Source organism: Camelina sativa, chromosome 3, assembly GCF_030686135.1.
Source record: "Camelina sativa cultivar CO46 ecotype springtype chromosome 3, ASM3068613v1".
NCBI classification, from domain to species: domain Eukaryota; kingdom Viridiplantae; phylum Streptophyta; class Magnoliopsida; order Brassicales; family Brassicaceae; genus Camelina; species Camelina sativa.
Window position 1 is genome coordinate 26,217,022 of NC_141882.1, and position 21,604 is coordinate 26,238,625.

At 31.6% G+C, this 21,604-nt stretch overlaps 2 protein-coding genes across 3 annotated transcripts; one reads left to right on the plus strand and one right to left on the minus strand.

Moving 5' to 3' along the window:
• Positions 1–1,540: 1,540 nt before the first annotated feature.
• Positions 1,541–4,389, minus strand: LOC104777792 (2-oxoglutarate and iron-dependent oxygenase domain-containing protein CP2-like). Of its 2 annotated transcripts, XM_010502111.3 has the most exons (10): positions 4,258–4,389; positions 3,853–4,153; positions 3,596–3,643; positions 3,333–3,509; positions 3,087–3,237; positions 2,896–2,985; positions 2,564–2,688; positions 2,336–2,454; positions 2,142–2,253; positions 1,541–2,058 (listed from the first exon to the last, which is right to left on the minus strand). In XM_010502111.3, the coding sequence occupies exons 2-10, from the start codon at positions 4,138–4,140 to the stop codon at positions 1,978–1,980; spliced, it is 1,191 nt and encodes a 396-aa protein (XP_010500413.1). In that variant the 5' UTR covers positions 4,141–4,153; positions 4,258–4,389; the 3' UTR covers positions 1,541–1,977. The 2 variants fall into 2 exon arrangements, with proteins under 2 accessions (XP_010500413.1, XP_010500414.1); XM_010502112.3 differs by lacking the exon at positions 3,596–3,643 and having other exon boundaries at positions 3,853–4,291.
• Positions 4,390–11,502: 7,113 nt separating this feature from the next.
• Positions 11,503–12,214, plus strand: LOC104777793 (uncharacterized). The gene has a single exon (XM_010502113.3). It carries the CDS (start codon positions 11,571–11,573, stop codon positions 11,925–11,927), a length of 357 nt encoding a protein of 118 aa, XP_010500415.3. The 5' UTR covers positions 11,503–11,570; the 3' UTR covers positions 11,928–12,214.
• The last annotated feature ends 9,390 nt before the right edge of the window (positions 12,215–21,604 follow it).

Genomic DNA, 21,604 nt, shown 5'->3' on the forward strand with positions numbered 1-21,604 from the left:
TTCACAGAAAATCCAAAAGGATCAAATTCAACCGTACACCAATTATCAGTGGTAAATTTTCGAACAGAAATTAGGTTTTTGACAATTTGAGGTGTAACTAGCACATTTTTGAGGTTTAGAGGACGGGAAAGGCTTTTGATGGAACCATTGCCTACTATGACTGATTGAGTGATGTTATGACTAATGCTAGAATGGAGGTTACCTGGTGTGGAGGAGAGATGAGCAGTCACACCTGTATCCATGATCCAGGGATAAGCATTCGGGTCCGAGATGCTCGCCGTCATCGGATTCGCTGGTGGGAGTTCAGTAAGGTGAGCTTGCTGGTACGACTGAGCCGAAGAGGATGGGAACGATGGTGTGTATTGTTGTTGTGGCCATTGCCCATAGTAGTTGGGCCAAGACGGGAATGGGCCTTGCCAAAATGGTGGTGTGGCCGAATTAGAAAAATTAGGTCTTGACTGATTGTTGTGTCGACCGCCTCCTCTTGTTCGATTATTCCGGCGATTACCTCTGTTGTTGCCAAAGTGCTGTCGTGGATTTGCTGGAGATGAAGGACGAGGTTCCGAAGGTGGGGCTGTGATGGTGAGAGCCGTTGTTGAGGACGAATGATCAGTATGCGTGGAGACGAGACGTTGGCTTTTTTTTAGACGTGATTCCTCAAGTTCCAGCATCGATTTCGCTATTTCAAAGGTAGGGAACGGGTCCTTGTGTTTGATTACATTGATTATGTAATCAAACTTTTCATTGAGACCATTCAGCATGTACATGACCAAGTGACGTTCATTGACCGGAGCCTCGACATTGGTGAGTAGATCGTCTAAGTGATTTGATTTTCTGACAATACTCCTGAATTGAACGATCGCCAATGACCATGGTGCGAAGCTCGTTGTCCAGCTGAATTGCCCTGGCCTCCTTGTTGTTGCGAAATTGATTTTCAACACGTATCCAAACATCACGAGATGTCCCACCAGTTTTGAAAGAAGAACGAAATAAATCTGGTGCTAGAGTACCGTAGATCCAGAGTTTGACCAAGCCATCACGCTTGTACCAAGCAGCATCGTTTGCATTAGTTGGACGTAGGGTCCCGTCGATGTGCCCAAGGACATCAAACGTTAGGCAATGAGTGAGGAAAAGCTCTCTCCAGGCGTCGTAGTTGTGGTCGTCGAGGTCTAGTATGAGCGGGATGTGAGACTTGATGTTTGTAACACCAAAGGCACGCTCATAGGGACTTTGAGGAGCAGCCATAGTTGATAAGAAGAAGAAAAAAATGAAAGAAAAAACGAGAACGAGAGAGATGGAAAGAGAAGAGAAACGAAAGCAAAAAGGATATCAAGAGCAAACAGGTTCTGATACCATGAAAGATTGTGAAATCCCCTTGAGGAGAATGATTGTATTCACAGGCTTTAAATAGCCATAGAGGTTACAACGATGTCCTATATACTTGGGATACATGAAACAATATTAACAATATAAACAACAGAATATCCCTATATTCTATATTCTATCATAGAGCAACACAACAACAACGCACACGCAGAAAGAAAGAAAAAAGTAATCGGATCTATATTACATGTACATAGTATTCTCAAAGTCAAGAAGATTCAAGATACAAAAACCTATTTTACCTCTAAATGAATCTACATATACTCAGTTTTCTAAGTAAGGAGTCAAACGGCAAACCAAATACACTTCATGGCTTAACAGATTGATTACCAATTGTATGGACGCTGTGTAGCCTGAGTTCTATACTCAACTCGATACCAATTACCAATTGTATGCTTTTCCGTCCAAAACTGCACTGGTTTGACGAGAGACAGACTATTTACACTTATCTACCTGTGACTCTGTGAGTTCTCTAACTGACTCGACTCAACTCTATACAGTATCGCCAACTCAGCTTTCTCTGTTCTACTCTTTTACGCACCTTCCACTCTTCTTTATCTAGCTTCACTTCTTTTATCTTCACACTCTGCTACTTCATTTCTTTGAACGCCTAACGTAGACACGCCACGGCTTATCAGTCGATCTTTTGGCCCCACTCTCTATTCTAATCATCTCCTGCAGTAAGGACCATATGTTCATAACGCACAGATCAAAAACATCTTATATACTTTTGCACAATCATGTCTTTTTGTTTTAACCTTTGTTTTGGAAGCAAGAATCCGGCTTTCCTTTTCTTTTGTTTCATGGGCACATTGACCGCACATATCTGAGAAGTCCTTCTGATACGTTTCCATCTCTCCAAAAAATGAGCTGCAAAGGTAAAAAAAAAAACAGAAGAATATGTAATTCAATTGTGATATGAAGTCCTGAGACAAGCTTCAATATTGCTTACCTTTTGCACCAAAGAAACATATTGACCCGAGAACCAGATGTTGTGGCTCTGGCACCATTGCGGTGGCAGCCACGGTAAAGTATAGCTTGACCAGGTATTTGACGGTAATCAAAGATTTCCTGTTTCAGTGAGAAACAGTTGTTTACTTTAACACTCATCGATTTGCCAATTACAGAATATTGGAATGTAATAGGACATAGAAAAAGGTCCTCAAAAGGACTCAAATACCTCTGGATGTGCATCTTCTCTCGCATGTTTCTTGCATCGTGTGCCTCTGAAACATAATTCCCCTCCCTCAAATTGTTTACCCAAACAAACATTCAATGTTATCTCTGAATCATCTATCTGATAGCCTGCAGATTTAGTAGATCATTACCTAAAATTTAATAGCAAACCAAATTTCTGTTTGCTATATGCTATTAAGGAATTCACTCTGGTTTTCTCAAAGCAGCTTAAGAATCACAGGATATGTTTATATTTCAGGAAATATGGTACGGTCCTGTGAGAAGTTTTTAAGAATCATTGTTGACAAGTAATAGCAGAAAATCAAGGGCACTCACCTAACTCAGCAACATTCCTATTTTCACCATATTCAACAACAAATCCGTGGTGAGAGTCAAACATTTCTCCACACACGTCAGGGAAGAATACTGCAGAACAGCAGAGTGAAGTTTAGTGTTACTGTATTTTATTAGATCTGCTTAACCAATAGTAGTCGTTTGAATGCATTTTAAGTCAAATACAGACTTGCCTTTGCAAAGAGGAAAGATAAAATCCTGCATGAGTTTGTTAAGCATGATACTCAGGCCAAAGTCGTCAAGCACAACACCGTGTATAGTCTTGTAGGTTGGTTTCCTAATCTTTAAATTTTTCATAAATGCCCATATTCTGAAATTATCTACCTGATTAATCAAAAAGCAGCAAATGAACAAACAAACAAACAAAAAAAAAGGTAAGAGCACAGCAGAGAATAAGTGGCAAGATGAGGGGTTATGACCTCTTTTAGCAATCTCTGAATGAAGTCAGGCTGAAACATTTGAAAGACGAAAACACCTGGAAACGGTTCAGATATGATGCGTCTGAAGCTTTCCTCTGTGTTTTCACTGATCGCATTCCGGAAAGAGTAAAGCAAATACATCTTGGGATCAAAATCATACAACTCCCTGAAACGTGGCTGCAGAAAAAGGAAACATTTTTAAACTTTGGCATGAAGAAGAAAACAAAATGTAAATAAAAAAAAGAGCAAAAGACTTCTCTCACATGATAATTGGATTTTATGTTCTGCCTATATTCCTTGCGATTTTTAGCCTGTAGCATTAGATAGACATGAAACTATAGGGTTAACACTAACGTGCTTTCATCAATCACCTAACCAAAATCTAAAGAGCGTTCTCTCATACAAGAACTTGGTAATTTCAAGAACCTAACAAGAATCACCATCTTAAGAACTTCAGAAGCAATCTCAATTTCACAGATAGGCGAAGAAAGAAATCAGAAGTTGAAAAAGGAGCCATTACCATAGTAAGATCTCCGTAGGTAATGTACTTCTCCAAAATATCTGACATGAAAAAGTATTTCAGTATTCTCTCCGCCTTGAGCATTTCCATCGGCAAGTACTTCTCTAACGATCTTAATACGATTGAGCTATATTCCAAATCCAGATCTTCGTAGTTATCAGAAACGTGCTCGCTGTTAGGAAACTGACTCAGCCACATCCTAGGCATCTCCGTCTCCTCCTCCGCCGAAAACTTCACCGGTGGTTGAGTATCTCCATCTCCACCAGTTCCGTCACCGTCCACCGCCATCACTCGCCGATCGCTTCAAGAAACGAGAAATTGGAGTGAGAATCAAGGTCTTCGCACATCGCATTACGAAATATACAAACGAAGAATCTATCCGCCATACGATCAAAGTGTTGTTACCTTCTTCTCTCCGATTTGGGGATTTCTGATTTTGGGTTTCCGTTGAAGTGAGTGAACTGAGGAAAATACAAAACTGCCACTGGCGCGTGTGTTATTGTTGGCACGTTCCGAACACGCGATTGGTGCTGTGAATTCGTGGCCCATTATTAACGGCCCAAATTGTTTCGAACCGGATAATTGAAATTATCGGTATTTTCCGGTTGAGATATTTCCCGGTTAGTAGAGCCATCAAGGATCAAGAATTCAAAAGATCATGAAACAAACGAGCTACACGATGAATATATTTTATTTTACATTTCCAATTTTTTTTCCTGTGGCTGATTGTGCTACAAATGTTGTGGAATCTTTTTCTGAGAAAAGCAACAAAATTGAATTAATTTAAATATTCGTCAAATTTGTGTCAGTGTGTGTGTGCGAGTTCTTCATTTTACAAAATAATTGAAGCTATGAAAATACTATATTTTAAAATATTGTTACATAAAATATCTTATTATATAAAATTGAGTTTTGAAAGTTAGTCATTAACAATATTTTGACATAATAATTATAAAGAGATTATATATATATATATATATATATATATATTTCATAAAATTCGAAATTATAATATTATTTACTTATTTTTAATTTTAAGTGATTAATTATTAACAAAAAATAGAAAAAGGATTAAGTAAAATATAATTTTAATTATTAATTCTACATTTTGTATTCACTTCTATATAATCAAAGATTGCCTCATATTTAAATAATTTATTCAAAAACATTGCTTTCAACTTTGTTTAATTGAGAATATATTTTAATGGAAAGGTAAATTTTTCTTATTTTCTTAAGCCACAATTTTCTACTACTTTCTCCTTTTTTCAGTTGGGAATAGGTAAGATTAATATGTTGACAAAAAAAAAAGATTAATATATGAGTCTTCTTTAAAAAAAAAAGATTAATATATGAGTCTTCTTTTTCTAATACTATATTTTAAAATTTATTGTAGTATTTTTAGATTGTTTTAATTTATATTTTAATTTTTGAATGATTTGGGATTCATATATTAACATGCTTATAATTTTTTATTGTTTCTTTAATTATGTCAAATTAATTTTCTTTCAATTTTTCAACCTTGATTGGTTGGTCATAAACCCTTTTTTTTTTCAAACATAATTGTTACCATTATCCATTCAATCCCTAAAGGAGATAACAAATAGAAGCTCATCAACCTAATATATTGATAAAATAGGCTAATCAAACACAAGCGTACAACAAACATAGATAGATAGATTGGAAAAAAATAAATTGTTGTTGATAGATCTATAGGAGCTCAAAGACTCTAACACCCTGGTTTGCGGAAATGTTTTAAAGAATTGATTTAGCCACATACTTTACCAAAATGCACTTATTTTTTCAGTTAAGGGTCTTGAGAGAACTTTATGATGGGTGACCTTTCTGGAAGTAATTGTCGAAATTGTGCGAGTGAGGACAAAACACAAGAAAATATCATTTGTTGATTTGTAAGGTCGGTAATCAAGTTTTTAAAGACTTCCAGACGTAACAAACCGGCCATCGAATATGGATTGGTCGACAAGCCGAAAATAGATAGGGCCCACTTGGGAAGGTGGGCCCATGGACTGAGAGTAGACATGTGCTCACTAAACAATGTGGCGGTTGAAGCGTTACAGCGACAGAGGCTACATCATGGTGTGTCAAAGACACTTCCACGAATACATTGAGAAATTTAGCATTAGTTACTATCAAAAGATTTTGTGACGATTGAAAAAGGTTTTGACGTTTATTGGTCGTCGGAGCAAGCTATTTTGAGATAGCAAAAAGACGTGAACATTTTCTCTTCACACATGATTAGGGCAGAGCCGAGGTTCTCTCTATGGTGGAGAAGGTTGGACACAAGGTTATCTACCCAACAAAAGAAGGTGGAGGAGGTTGGACACAAGGTTATCTGTCCAAGGAAGGAAGACGGAGCCAAGGTTCTCTCCATGATGGAGGAAGTTGGACGCAAGGTTCTCTCCATAAGGGATGAGGGCGAAACCAAGGTTTTTTCCATGGCGGTCATACATTATTGTGATGATACATCATTGATTAGTATATTATGTTATCTATAAACACATTAAGCTAACTATTTTATTTTCACTTTGGCATAGTTACTATCACGAATACATCGGGAATTTAACATTAGTTACTATCAAAATATTTTTTTCTGAAGTTAGAAAATTGTTTTTACTTTCATTGGTTGTCGGAACAAGCCATTTTGAGATAGTAAAAAGACGTGAACATATTTTCTCCACATAGGAGGAGGGCAGAGCCGAGGTTCTCCCTATGGTAGAGAAGGTTGGACACAAAGTTATCTCCGCAAGGGAGGAAGGTGAAGGATATTGGACGCAAGGTTATCTCTCCAAGGGAGAAAGGTGGAGCTCTCCATGGTGGAGGAGGTTGGACGTAAGGTTCTCTCCATAAGGGATGAAGGCGGAGCCGATGTTTTCTCAATGGTGGTCATACATTATTGTGATGATACATCATTGATTAGTATATTATGTAATATATTTTTTATTCAAAATATTTTTTGAGCCAACAATTTTAGTAATTAAAAAACTATGCAATGAAAGTAATATACTTGACTTAATGTGTTTATATAAACAGTTTCTAGATGATGATAAAGAATATTTTTGTAATATACAAGAGTACATTTAAGTATAAAAAATATACTTTTAAGAGTAACATACATAAAAGATTTGTAAATATATATAAATCAGTGTATTATAACTAAAATAAAATTTATATATAACATACAACAAATTTTAATAAATTTAATTTAATTTATAAAACTTTAAACCCGTACACCAGGCGGGTCCTCATCTAATTATCCATAATTATTACTATTGTATTTAATATAATTAACTCAAGAAAAATAACACTAAAACCCAAAACATTTACCAACAATATAAATAAAAATTTTGGTGCCACAAACTTGATTAATTATAATATTAAGGGGGCCGTTTGACCCCCAAAAAAAGGGCGCCTAAAGCATTTCTTCATAAGGTACTTCCCCCATTACATACGTGTCTTAAAGAGTACTTCAAATGTCTATGGATGGATATAACTGTGCTATATAAGTCATATGCATGCTGGTATCCATGCACATTTAACATGAATAATGAAGATATAATTGTGAGTGAACCTATGCAACCCCCAACAAACAGATCAGAAACTTGATTCTTGGATGAAAGATATCAGACACATCAAAAAGAAAGAAAACACTTTTCTCCGACAAGAGAAAGAAGAGATATTTCAAAGATTTAGAATTTAGTTAATTAGCCTAAGCGTGTACAAAGATGAGAATGCAATATAACCACATAGACATCAGCGTGTATAGGTAATTAAGATGCATAATCACATATATGTAATGTATATAGATACAGATAGTGGAGAGAGTAATAAACCAAGGTGATGACAGAAGCATAGAGAGCACATAGGAGTGGAGATGCAGATGGTCTAGATCTTCTCTCTTTTTATTGTGACTCACCATCAACATTGACGGGTGTTTGCATAGCATCCTCAGTGCTCTCTATCTTCTGTCAATAACCACACTATCACCCTCCACTACACATACATTCTTGTTTTTTTTTTTTTTATACCATCCACTATATATACTTAATAAACAACAAACATGGACTAGGCATATATAAGTATCTATAGACTATAGATATGATGGGAGACCATTATATATGTGTGTGTGGAATGAGAGTGTATAGGCTGGTGTGTAGAGTAAAAACTAAAAGGTGTAATAGAGGATGGTGTGTATATATAGGAAAAAAATTGAGACCATGTTTCTTCTTAAAAGGAATGAAATAGATACCAATAAAGGAACGACATACCAAGTCATTGACTATTTCTTTTAAGTACCGTCCTTCACTCAAACACACATCGAGAGGTACCAATGTATATGTACCATATTATTATTTTTTGGATGCGTAGGTACCATATTAATAATGTTACTTAACCAACAAACCTTAAGAAATATGAACCATATATATAATATTAAAAAGTTTTAATGATGAATTTAAATTCTTGTTCAAGCTTTCTAATCACATTGAGTCATTACGAAGTTTTCGGTACATCAGTTAACATAATCGTACCAAAACCTAAACTAGTCACTTTTTAAGAAAACTTAAATATGGATATCTCATACCAAAACCTATACTAGTCACTTTTTAAGAAAACTTAAATATGGATATCTCATACCAAAACCTATACTAGTCCATATATATCATATTGATTAATCCAAAGAGTATATTTGTTAAATGTATACGCACATAACAATAATTGATATCTAACCCCGGTTAAGAATATATACCACAAAACTAACACATACATAGAGTTAATTGTATATATGGCTCTCTGAATCGTTGGACAAATACATTGTTCGCGGCTACATAAAAATAGTGTAGGACTAGTTGTTAACTGAGCATGAAGACAAGATTTAAGTAGTGGCTTCCTACCATGAAAATAATGGACTTGCATATTAACAAGCAGCTTTTCGTACATCTAGACTTTGATTGGAAGAGAAAAAAGTTGAAATGAATATGAATCTTAAACGAAACCCGAACACGTGATTGATTAGTACGTGTTTAAACGATATATGTCATATTATTACAAGGGAAAGCGATACCATAGCTTAATAAGTCAAAATGAATCATAACAGCCTCTTCTTTATCTTCTGTCAAGTATCATAACAGCTCGATTTTGGGATTTTAATATCATGGCTCAATTATCCTGTGAAATAGGAGTGTGTGAGCGTATCATCGTAACTGATTTTTCAAATGATATTACAACAACGCACAATTTGCTGCACATGCACACGGAAAAAAAGGACAAAAAGAGAGAGAACTTTACCATTTTCATGATATATACTATTTATATTTGTCCTTGTGACACGTTTCGAGTATGTATTGAATAAATGATTGAAATGTGTGGAAAAATGTGGTTGTACAAATGTGTGGTAGGCTTTGAATCATTCAAAGGTATTGTCTCTCTATTCATTTAATCATTTGAAAAGGATGCACTACAAACATGTCCCACCACTCTTGGCATTTTTTTTTTGTCAACACTCTTTGCATTTCACTATATTCTTTTTGATTAATTTCATATACATTTTATGCTAAAAATCATTACTTCCTATAATAAATTTAGAGTGATTGCATGAGATGACGGATTTTTTTAATACAAAAAATTGTTACAACGTAACTTACAAATTTGAGAAAATAATTGTGTTGCTATAGGATACTAAGTTGTAAAGTTGATATATCTGGTAAAACTTTCCATAAGCGTTTGAAGTTGATATGGACGTCGTCTTTAAGTTTGCAGTAAAACTTTCCCTTTTATCTAAGATGACATGTATATTTGTTTGTTGACTATCCCCCTATGGCCCTATCTAAGATTATATTTCTTCGGCCAAAAAAGAACGATCTAAGACTAAATTTCTAACATAAATTACGTGAATATGAGTTATTCTATATTTTATATATTGTTCTAGCTCTTAATTTATGTTAGGAAACTTTTTGTTCTCCTTAGTTATATAAGAATTTGTAACTAATCTATAGTTCAGTTAATGAACCTATTAATATATTTGTCTAATCAATTCTCAAAAAGAAACAAAAGTCCATACTCCATACTTATAGAAACAAAATTGTAGTCAAGTCCATACCCTTGGGCTTTTTATTCGGACATTGCTTGGACTAGTTGAGGAGTTTGTATTCTACAAAACTTGATCTTCCGGACTTAGTCTGTAGTTGTCATGTTTGTCACGATTGTGATGCCAGTACCTTGACTACAATTTTCAATAAAATTTGATTGGTAACACACCTTGATCATATAGTATCTGACAAGTTTTTGTCCCTATGAGGCATGCGTCAACCATTCACAATCCATCCTCTGTAACCAACACATGCAAAAAGACTCAAATAAGACTAGCTAACGAGCTAACAAATTTCAACTCATGCAATATCAAGTTCCAATCACATCGAAAACATTAACGATTATACAAAATAATTCTACTCATAACGCGCTAATACGCCTAAATAATTACTTATGATTTATTGCTCTTTTGATGTTTAGCATACCACACATTTTATAATCATTTTCTCATGTCTATGTCCAACCCTTTTTTTTTTTGAGTTTATATAGTCAATTACCAACATTTTTTTCTCTCTAGAGTTTGACAACATGATGGCGACATATCCATTGGAAAATGAAGGAATTGCAAGGTGATTCTACGAATTTATGCACATATAGATTACTACATGCCAAGATTCATTAGGTCCCAAGATTACATGAACGATTATAATTACAACCTTATTTTTGGTTTGTACCATCTATCTCTCCCAATATTTCTCTGTCCACGAATGGGCGTGTCTTTCTGACTATCCAATTAATGGTTCGGTATAAGAATCTACATGTCTCTTTGGTTATTGAGAGGTTTAACTAGGATTAATTATGTTATCATATCTTAGCTTATTATTATTCACATAATATTATTGTTTTTTGCTTAAAAAAAATATATATTCGAATTGGACTTCTATTATTTTAACAACAACAAAAGTCCAAGTTTGTGTCCAATAGTTCTGTACCTGTAGCGTATAAGTGTTAAACATTGCATTTTTTTTTTTTTTGACATCGATTAAACATGCCAATTGAGTTACCCAAATTTTCATAAAATTCTTTTCTCTGGTAGAAGGTGTTGCAGAACCATATATTTCATTTCTAGTAAGTAGTAACCAACTCAATATATAAATACTACAGAAAAAGTTAGATATGTGCAAGTTGTTTTTCACTTTTATGATTTATCAGTAAAAGTGGTCTAATTAAGTTTCCTGTTTTTTCTTTGTTTGTTTAAACTTAAAACTGAAGTATTCTTTTTTTTTTTTGGTGGGAAAAACTGAAGTATTCTTTGTGGCCACGGTTTTGTAGATTCGAATTTTTATTTATGTATATTATTTTTAAAATTCATGTGGCTTTGAAAGATTCATAAAGATATATATCAATATTGGGATAATAGCGACAGGTCTTAAATGGTGATTTATAAGATACCTATTTGTTTTATGTCAGCTAAGTCGGCAGCGTTTCCACGTAAAACCATCTACAATTTTATATAGTTTTGTATTTATCAAAACAAAATAATATATAGTTTGTAAAGCGACAGAAGTATATAATATATTTGTAGATAAATATAAAACTATTAAATCGTCTTCTTTAAAAATCATTCATCTTTAATCTTTTTTTCTTCAAGAACACGATCTCTCCTCCTTAGACGAATGGAAGCAGAAGAAGAAGAAGACCGAGCAGGAAAACAAATCTCTGTTTTGTCTTCAAAACGATCCAAAACGGCAAACGCAAACGTAGCTGTCACGGCTTCGTCGGAGGTGGCGTTTAACGTTTGTTGCTTATGTGTTTATTGTCCTCTTTGCGTTCTTTGGTGCTGCATCAAACAGCCTTGTACGATTGGATGGAGAGCAATCCTAAACGCCAAACGCAGATTAAGCGGTTGCAGCGGCTGCGGTAGAAGCTTTAGCAGGAGGGTTTTGGCCGCCGATTATTCGTCCTTTTCGGATATTGATTCCGATGATGTGAATTGCAAAGCTCATCATAATTGCTCAAAACGTAACCGGTGATTATACAAATTTGTATTTGTATTTTTCACATGCCTTTTTCTCCGATCTGCGGTTTAATTTGGTTGTCCTAAACGCGGACGCTAAACGCTGGAGTTGACTTCGTAATACTGAGTTGATGAAAAAACCTCGAGATTGAGCTCTTTTATTTCGATGATTTAGAGTTTAAATATGTTGCTGTGATGGATTATATAAAGATGTATATATTTTACTTGGTGAGGAGGAATAAAGTTTTATTTATTTATTATTGTCATCATCAGTAAGGAATAAAGTTGTGTGATGTTGTGCCTTTTTTTCTTCTTCTTCAGTTGTTTGTTTGTATAAATATAGGAAAAAAAAAAAACAAAACCAGGAAATTACCCTTTGCCTAAGAAAATAACAATAATCACATGAAAATGTAAGTATATATTTTACATAGTACATAGTACATGAAAATGTAATTGCCAGAGGTTATTTGATTTTATTGTTACATTGCGTGTCTGGTGTGGTGTTTGCTTTGTTGTTTTTTTGTATTTTAGTTAGTGTTTTTGTTAGTTTGTTCAAAAAAAAAGAAGAAGTTAAAGTGTTTTTGTTATATTCTGCGTTTGGTATGAGATTTTCTTCTCTTTGTAACAACAGGTTTTTTAAAATATATATATACCTTATAAGATAATGTTTTTAAATTTCTTGGCATAATATAAACGTAAAATGTAAACAATAATGTTGTAAAAAAAAAGAACACAGCATAGAAGAGAAGAAGATCGAACCCTTGGCGCTAGCAAATGGCTTATTAAAAGGTTTTCTGTTAATAAGATAGAACCAAAAAAAAGAACTTTTTTGGTTTGTTGAAAAGGTGACCTCTACAACCTAAGTTGCATCGGCCCAAAGAAGAAATAGTAAAAAATGTGAGAGAAAAGGAAGAAGAAAAAGGAGAAGCCTCTAATGAAAGGAACCAAGTTTGGAGAATGTTTGAGCCCCATTTTGAACCTTGTCTTGTAAAAGTAGATATCTTGTTTCTCACACAATTTGGAAAGGTTAAAGAATGAGTGTGAGACATTCCCTTATGCATTCTTTGGTGTGTCTCCTTCCAAAGCTCAAAGATTGCTGCTTGCCAGGCATGTCATGAATGATCGTCTAATTGATGAATCCGAAGAAGAAGAAGAGGATAACATGTTGAGAATGAGAGAACAATAACTAGAGACTGGAGTTACAATTTTGTAGAATTATTTGTTAGAGATTAAGATCCCAAATCTGAAACTCAAAAACACGAACAAAATATAGTATTGAAATATAAAAAATAAAAAGCACACGGTTTATAGTGTTTCACCCTAAACGTAGGAGATACATTCACTTTTAGATGTTAGATATTTCACTAAAATCAAAGAAATTCGGAAATTTATAAATTATCTCCATTTCTAGTTTTACCGCTTTCTATTTGTGAAAATGAAGAGAGACGACTACAAAAAGTATACATAGGACAAACAAGTATAGACCTAAAATAACGAAAACACTCTTAATAAAACATCACTTATTAATATTTTGTAAAGCTTGGAGGAAAGTTATGGTTTTTTTCCTAGTAACCAGTAGATCTTGAAGTCATGTCGTCATGTTGAGAAAGAGAAATAAAATTGAATAATTGGTCGTCTGAAAGTTGATGAGGAATGCACCACCAACTTCAAACAATAGCTTATAAACAACAATGTAGTTAGTAAGTTGATGGACAGTCCCAACTCTCATATTCTAGAAGGGACAAGGAAAGCAATTAGAGGCCATGAGGTGTATAAGTATCCCATGTTGAAGCTTTATTACCAGTTTGCGTTCTGATATAGTCTCGAGCTAATGGAACATCATAAATCGTACGAAAAGAACAAGGAAAACTACTTGGTAATTTATTTCCTGAAAATTCTGTTTTGGTATAGGCATATTTGGATAGCCTTAACCACTCAAATGGAACATCTCATCCAAATTAACGTGAAGTCACAAATGATATTTCAAGATTTCTAGTAACGAAGCTCCAAAGAAGCATCCCTCTTCGAAAGAAAGAGAGATCGAGAACATTTACCATGTTACATCGTGAAGCGGATCTGGATTTCTTTTCCACATATAGCAATATAACTCGGGTTACTTAGAATGCCGGTAATGACAGGTTTGAGGTAATTGAACTTGACCGACGTAACTAAAGATCTCATACCTTATTTTACTTATAGCAATAATTTTCTCCGTTGGAATATTACTTCTTCTTCTTTTTCTTTTGTGGCATGGCATTGCATCGAATTATCATTATTGTTTTCTCTTTTGTTCTTCTATTCATCATCACCATATTGACAACACCATATATGCTGAGAATAATTTGGGAAAGGGTTTAAATTCTCGTTTCGTAAATTAGTTATATAAATCCTATTCATAACTTCTTTCTTGTTTAAATTCGTTTCATACTTTTAAACCAAGCAAATGATCTATATGAAAATAATATATAGGTTTCTGATATATAATTCGTAACTATTCCAAATCATTATAATAGACAATCGAACAAAATAAGGTGTCATGTGAGATGTAGAAATCATTAATGGATGTATGACTCCATGAAGTGTGTGATTTAAACCAAGTTCCGTCCAATTAATAACTTGACACACTACAGACCTACAAAATAATTAAAAAAAGTACATACAAATTAAATGGCAAGCATTAATAAATTACAACTAATTTTTTCTTTTGGTAAGGAGCAATAAATTACAACTGATAACTTGTTACTCCTATTCACTAGACGTGAATCGTGATGATGTCTAAACAAGATTTTATCACAATGTGTTTGGCCCATTTTGGTAGGTATATGTCGTCTAAAGTGCATGCAAACAATACAAAGTGGGTAATCTTAGTGCCATATACCTATTTGTTGTATAAAATTACGAATTTTAATGTCTTATTTGTTGTCTCACTTGTTTGTGTGAGTGAGTGTGAGAGAGAAGAGATGGCACTAAAGAATATTTTAGTTGGTGTAGTGGTACAACTTACAACAATAACCAGTATTTTGACTTTTTACAATAAAAGAAGTGGGGGTTTTAACTTTTAAGAGCTAATGCTGATTATATTATAGAAGCATACATATGTGTATATCAGTAGAAATTACAACCGGAAACTACCAACAACATAAATTACTAACAGGAAACTACCAACAACATACAACATTGAAGCGCACGCTTCTTCTACGCATTAGAGAATGAAAACAAATATCGCTATACGTGGTGAATTGTTTTTTGCCAGATTACTTATTACTCGGAGTAATTTACTCCCTTCATTTCAATTATTCTATACTTTATCTTCATTTTACAAAAAGTCGTTTTACTCTATTTAATGTATTTTCTATTAATTTTTTTTAATAGACTCTTAACCCAAAAACAATTTTTATTATCAAATTTAACTTATTAATTAATTAGTAAACAAAAACGTATAATTCACATAAATACCACATAAATGATTTTCTTTCATAAAATACCACTTTTAGTTTTTTTTTCCCAAAAATACAGCAAAAGTGAACTAAAGTTTTAATATAAAAAATGATCCCTAAAAAATATACCCTAAATCTAAAATTGTCTTTAAAAATAATTTACATCCTTAAAAAAAAACTTAAAATGTCATATTTTGAGGAATTCGTCAAAAAAAAATACATATCTAATTTAGCGTTTATTTATTTTGTGTAAAATTTGTTGAAATAATATTTAGGTGAAAAGAAAGAAATACTATCGAATGATCTAGTTGACCAGCGTTTTCTTTTTGTAAATTACTATTGTAGTATAACCCGATAATAATATGAACATATCATAAATCTATACTAAATAAAAGTATGAGCTATAAGCTCCTAAGACCGTCCACATAGGGTTTTAAACAACTAATCAGGATTAGACATGTCACTAATTAACAATTTTTAAATCTCTAGAATTTTTTATATTAAGAAAATTTTTAAACAACCAATCACGATCAGACAACTCAATATTTAACATTTTGGAAATTCTGTTAAATTTCTATATTAAAATACTTATAAATAAGTGTATTTACAATGTCCCACATCGGCTAGAAAGATTTAGACAATGGTTAGGAACCATTATAAATAAGACTAATATGCTTCCAACTACGAATGAGCAGGAAGCTTGATTTATCAGGCGTCCAAATTTAAAAAAATTTAAAAGTTTAAAATATTATAATTATTCAAACTTTTATAAAGGTCAAATATTTGAACTTTATAGGATGTTTAAAAATATTATAAATACCTCCATAGAAAGTTTAAAATATTATAAATATTTAAACTCTATAAGAAGTTTAAGTATTATTAATATTTAACTCTAAAATTTTTAAGAAGTTCAAATATTATAAATATTTAAACTTTATGGAATGTTTAAAATATTATAAATATTTAAAACATTCAATCGGGATTCGACATGTCATATTAACATTTTTAAAATTTCAAACGACCAATTGAGATTAGACAACTCAATATTTAACATTTTCAAAATTATGTTAAATTTCTATATTAAAAATACTTATAAATAAGTGTATTTACAATATCCCACATCAACTAGAAAATTTTAGACAATGGCTGAGAACTATTATAAATAAGACTAATATGCTTACAACTATGAATGAGCAGAAAGCTTAATTTATCAGGTGTCCAAATTTGAAAATTTTAAAATATTATAATTATTAAAACTTTTTAAAATTTCAAATATTAGAAATATTTAAACTTTATAGGATGTTTAAAAATATTGTAAATACCTCCATAGAAAGTTTAAAATATTATAAATATTTAAACTCTATAAGAAGTTTAAGTATTATTAATATTTAACTCTAAAAAATTTAAAACATGTTTTTATGTATGAAATTATAGATGATTTGATATTGTTTCTGTAAAATTATCTTTTGGGTCAAAGAAAGAAGGGCTGACATCGCAAGATTTTGATTTGATGTTGTTTGAGTTAATTTTTGAGGTTTAAAGAAGAAGGATCGATGACAAGCACAAATATTTTATTAGCTATACATGTGTTTATATTACTTTCTCTACAAGTAATTTTCAATTTTGTAGTATTAAGGATTTTGGTTTGAAAAGTTTCAATATGTGTGGATCTAAAACGAGTAAGTATACAGGTGAAAGTATCAATAATTGGTTGCATGTAGTGACTATGCTGGTATGTAAAATTGCACAAATTTTACGAGACAAGAGGCAATGAGCACAAATTTTACGAGACAAGAGGCAATGATTTTGGTATTTGAGTTTGATGGGTTAACAAGTTGTGTGGTAGTCTAAAAAAGATTTTAAATGATTATCCAATGGAAGAATGTGAGGAAGCTGATGAGAAAGAGGAAGAAGAAGAGTATAACGAAGAACCAGACGGTAAAAGTAACGATGACATTTATCATGAAAATTTGACAATGAAAATGTTGAGAAAGAATATGAAGAGTAAGAAAACAGTGAAAAATAAATTACGAAGACATAGATAATGGTGGTCAATTAAATATGAGAAAACAAGATTAAATTATGATTATAAAAATGTTTTGTTTGTCTGATGGTCAAAGAAACGGTTTAGGATATTCTAGGTCACCAGTTCGATCCGCCTCACCTGGACGTCCAATTAATTTCATTATTCTTTTGATCAAATTTGAATTTTTAACACAAGTGACTTTTATATTTTTAAAATATAAAATTTTCACCAATCAATTGTATTTTAAAATTTTATATAAGCTAATATTTCATAACTGTCATCAATCATATATATTTTTTAACAAAATATATCAAACAAATCCACGCTACGCAAAACCTAGGATTTTAAACAACCAATCGGAATTCAATATGTCACTAATTTACATTTTTTTTCTTTATTAACATTTTAAAATTTTAAATATTAATTTTCTATAATAAGATATTAATAAAAAGAAAAAATAATATATATAGAAAAAATAAATGTAAATTTTCTTTTTTCAAACATGGAATATATAAAACTTACATTCTTATTTTACAACAAAAGAATATTAACATAAAAATATTCGATTAACCCTATATCTTTTTCCTATATAAATAATAAATGGAGGCCATGCGACGGGGCAATCTGTTAATTATAACGAGAATGTGGTCGGGGTTGGTGATTTTAGCAATGGGAGGAATCTTGATGAATTGATAGAAGAGACGGTAACAATTGTGTATTGCCTATGATCAAAGAGATGATGAATGGTACAACGAGGATGATGATGGTTGTAATGGGTGGGTTTCCTGTAGGTGGTGCTCCTGGTCTAGGTGTGTTGAGCTTGATGCTAATGCTGTTGATGAATCTAGGCTTTGTAGGTAAAGAAGCAGGTGACGAACGGTGGAGGAGACAATAGATTCTGGACTTTGGAGTGTATTCGAGGAGATTAGAATTGGTTAAAGAGCATATTAGATCCACAATAAATGAGTTAAAGACATTGGCCAATATAATGGAGGATGGTGAATAAAGAAGACTTTAATGTGGTTTGTTATAAGATCTAAGTTATGCGAGCAAGATGAAGAAGGAAGAAGAACATGAGTGTTGTCTTGTGGTATTGTGGTAAGGTATAGTATTAGCAAGTTACAAACTAATAATCTTAGTACTAAAAATTTCGGATGGTGATGAAACTTTTCTAGGTTTTTTTTAGGTAGTTTTTTTGATTTAATTTTCTTAATTTTGTTGATTATGGGTGAATGAATGCTAGGTGGGTTGTACATAACCTTTGTATTAGTCTATTAGATTATAGTTTTTTGTAGAGTAAAATAAAAATCAAGGGAACTCTCGAGGCATTTATATATAGTACAAGCAAATAATGTTTATGTCATGATGCATGTAATATGACATTATATCCAATGAACATTAACTTGTCTTTTATGGAGTTCGATCTATGTATTCCGAAGACATGTCAAGTAGAGAATCTTTGGTGTGATCAGCGATGTCTTCTCATTACATGTTGCAGTTGATATATTTATTTGATGATCAATTTGGGTAATTTGTTTTTCTTAGTTTATAATATACATCAAAACACCGTGATAGAAATACATTCACATGCTTGGGGCAACCAGAACAACAACCAAATTTGCAGTTAGCTGCATATCTCCTAAAGAATGGGAAAGCTTATGCGCATATTGAATTAAGCTTTTAGAGACGAAATGTTAGATGTTTTTTAAAAAATGTTTGAAAACGCAAAAATAAACAAAAAGCATAGATCAGAACATTAATAAACAAAATCTTCAACTCCGTCTTGCACCTTTAAGACTTCACCAATCAAAATATATGGAAATATAAAAAAAAAATTGAGAAAAAACTATTTCTAAATTTAATTTGTATAAATAGGAAAGAAATATGATTAAAAGAACATTTGTATTATAAAAAAACAAAACTAAAAAACTATAATATTTTACATACTACATATCAATGTATAGCAATTTATATTATTATAAAGTTTATAACAATTTTTAAAAACTTAATACAAATATACTCGCGCATAGCACGGGTTAATAACCTAGTCTATACTAATAAAAAGTAGGACCTAAAGCCGTACACATAGGATTTTAAACAACCGATAGAAATTTGACATATCACTATTTAACATTTTATACAATTTCCAGAATTTTCTATATTAAGAATTATTTTAAACAGTGACATGTCATTCATTAACATTTTTTAAATTTACAGAATTTTTTAGAAAAAGGAAAAATTTTAAATTTATGGAAATCAAAGATTAAATTTATGGAAATCAAAGAACTAAGCACAATATCCCACATCGGCTAGAATTTTTTTAGACAATGGTTTAGAACCAGTATAAATAAGATTAATATGCTTCCAACAACGAATGAGCATGAAAACTTGATTTATCAGGCGTCCAAATTTAAAAGTTTTATTTAATTTGATCTGGTTTTTTATTTAATCAAATTAAAACTTTAAACAGTTTCAAAAAAATATTATAATATTTAAAATTTTTAAAAGTTTAAATATTATAAATATTGAAACTTTTAAAAGTTCTTAACTTTTAAAAAGTTTTTAAATATTATAAGTTTTAAATTTTAAAAGTTTAAAATATTATAAATATTAAAAAAATTTAAAAGTTTCAAATTTTATATTTCGAAACCATTTAAAAGTTTAAAATATTATAAATATTGATGCAAAACATAAATTATCTTATTTATCTACATTTGTGTTTTTTATTTCTTATGAGCTGTAAAACATATTCTTTCGTTAATTTTTTATTTTTGGGTCTAAGGAAGAAGGATTGACATTGTAAAACCTTAATTTGATGTTTGAGTCAAATTTTGAGGTTTAAAGAAGAAAGATAGACGACAAACACACATGTTATATTAGATATACATAGGCATGACCAGGGTTACGGTTGTCACGGTTAAGGTTTATTAACCATCGGTTATGGTTAGAAATTTTTCTAACCTTAACCATAACCGTTAAACAAACGGTTAAACAGTTACGTTTAAATACGGTTACGGTCAAGCGGTTACTGTTATATACGGTTACAGCTATTTGATAATATGATATGGTTGATATTATTTGATGATATAATATAACTGATATTATTTATTTATAATTAATATGTTCTTATAGTGTACTCATATTTCTATATATCATATGATTCATATTAAATAAATAGTTATTAGTATATTTTATTATGTTTTTAAAATATTATAAACCAAGTAAGGATTTTGGTTTGAGAATTTTCTAAACGCGTGGATCTAAAACCAAATAAGTATGTGGATAAAATTGTCAATAATTGGGTGCATGTGTTTACTATGCTGGTAATAATGAATTTCACAAATTTTATGAGAAAAAAAATGATTTTGTTCTTGGAGTTTGATAGGTTATCAAGTTGTGTGGTAGTCTAGAAAAAGATTTTTCAGTGGAAGAATGTGAAGAAGTTGACGAGGAAGAAGAAGAAAAAGAGTATAACGAAGAACCAAACGGGAAAAGTTACGATGAAAATTAACACAAACTTTGACAATGAAAATGACAAGAAAGAATATGGAGAATAAGAAAACATTGAATAAAAAACACGAAAACATAGGTGGTAGCGATCAATTAAATATGAAAGCGAGTTAAATTCATGATTATAAAATTGTTTCGTTTTTCTCGTGGTCAAAGAAAATGGTTTAGGATATGTGAGGGCATCAATTTGATTTGCTTCGCCTCAACGTCAAGTTAAATTTATGATTTTTTAATCAGATTTGATTTTATAACACAACTGATTTTTATATTTTAAAAAATTGTGTATCTGAAATTTAATTTTTTTCCTTAGTACTAATTTTAATTTTTTTTGTATGAGATAATTTTTTTTATGAGATAATATTTATTACTGTAATCGATCATATATAATTTTTATCAAAATATATCAAATAAACCCACGCGTAGTCCGGTTTCAAAACCTAATATCAAAAAAAATTTTCATCTCGTTTAAAAGGCTGGCTAATTGATTTTTCTTTCAATTACATTCACCACAATTTTGGTTGATTTTTCAATTATGAATGATATATATAGCCTTATCACTGTGTCACCCACTCACCACCTAGCAATCTTTCTTAACAAACAAACAAAATTCACATGAAAACCCAATATTTTGTAACAAAGAATTGAGTAAAAAAACAAGGCCCAAAAGAGATAGAATGAGAAAGCTTTATTACACTTTCCTTCTCTATAAATAGAAGGGGA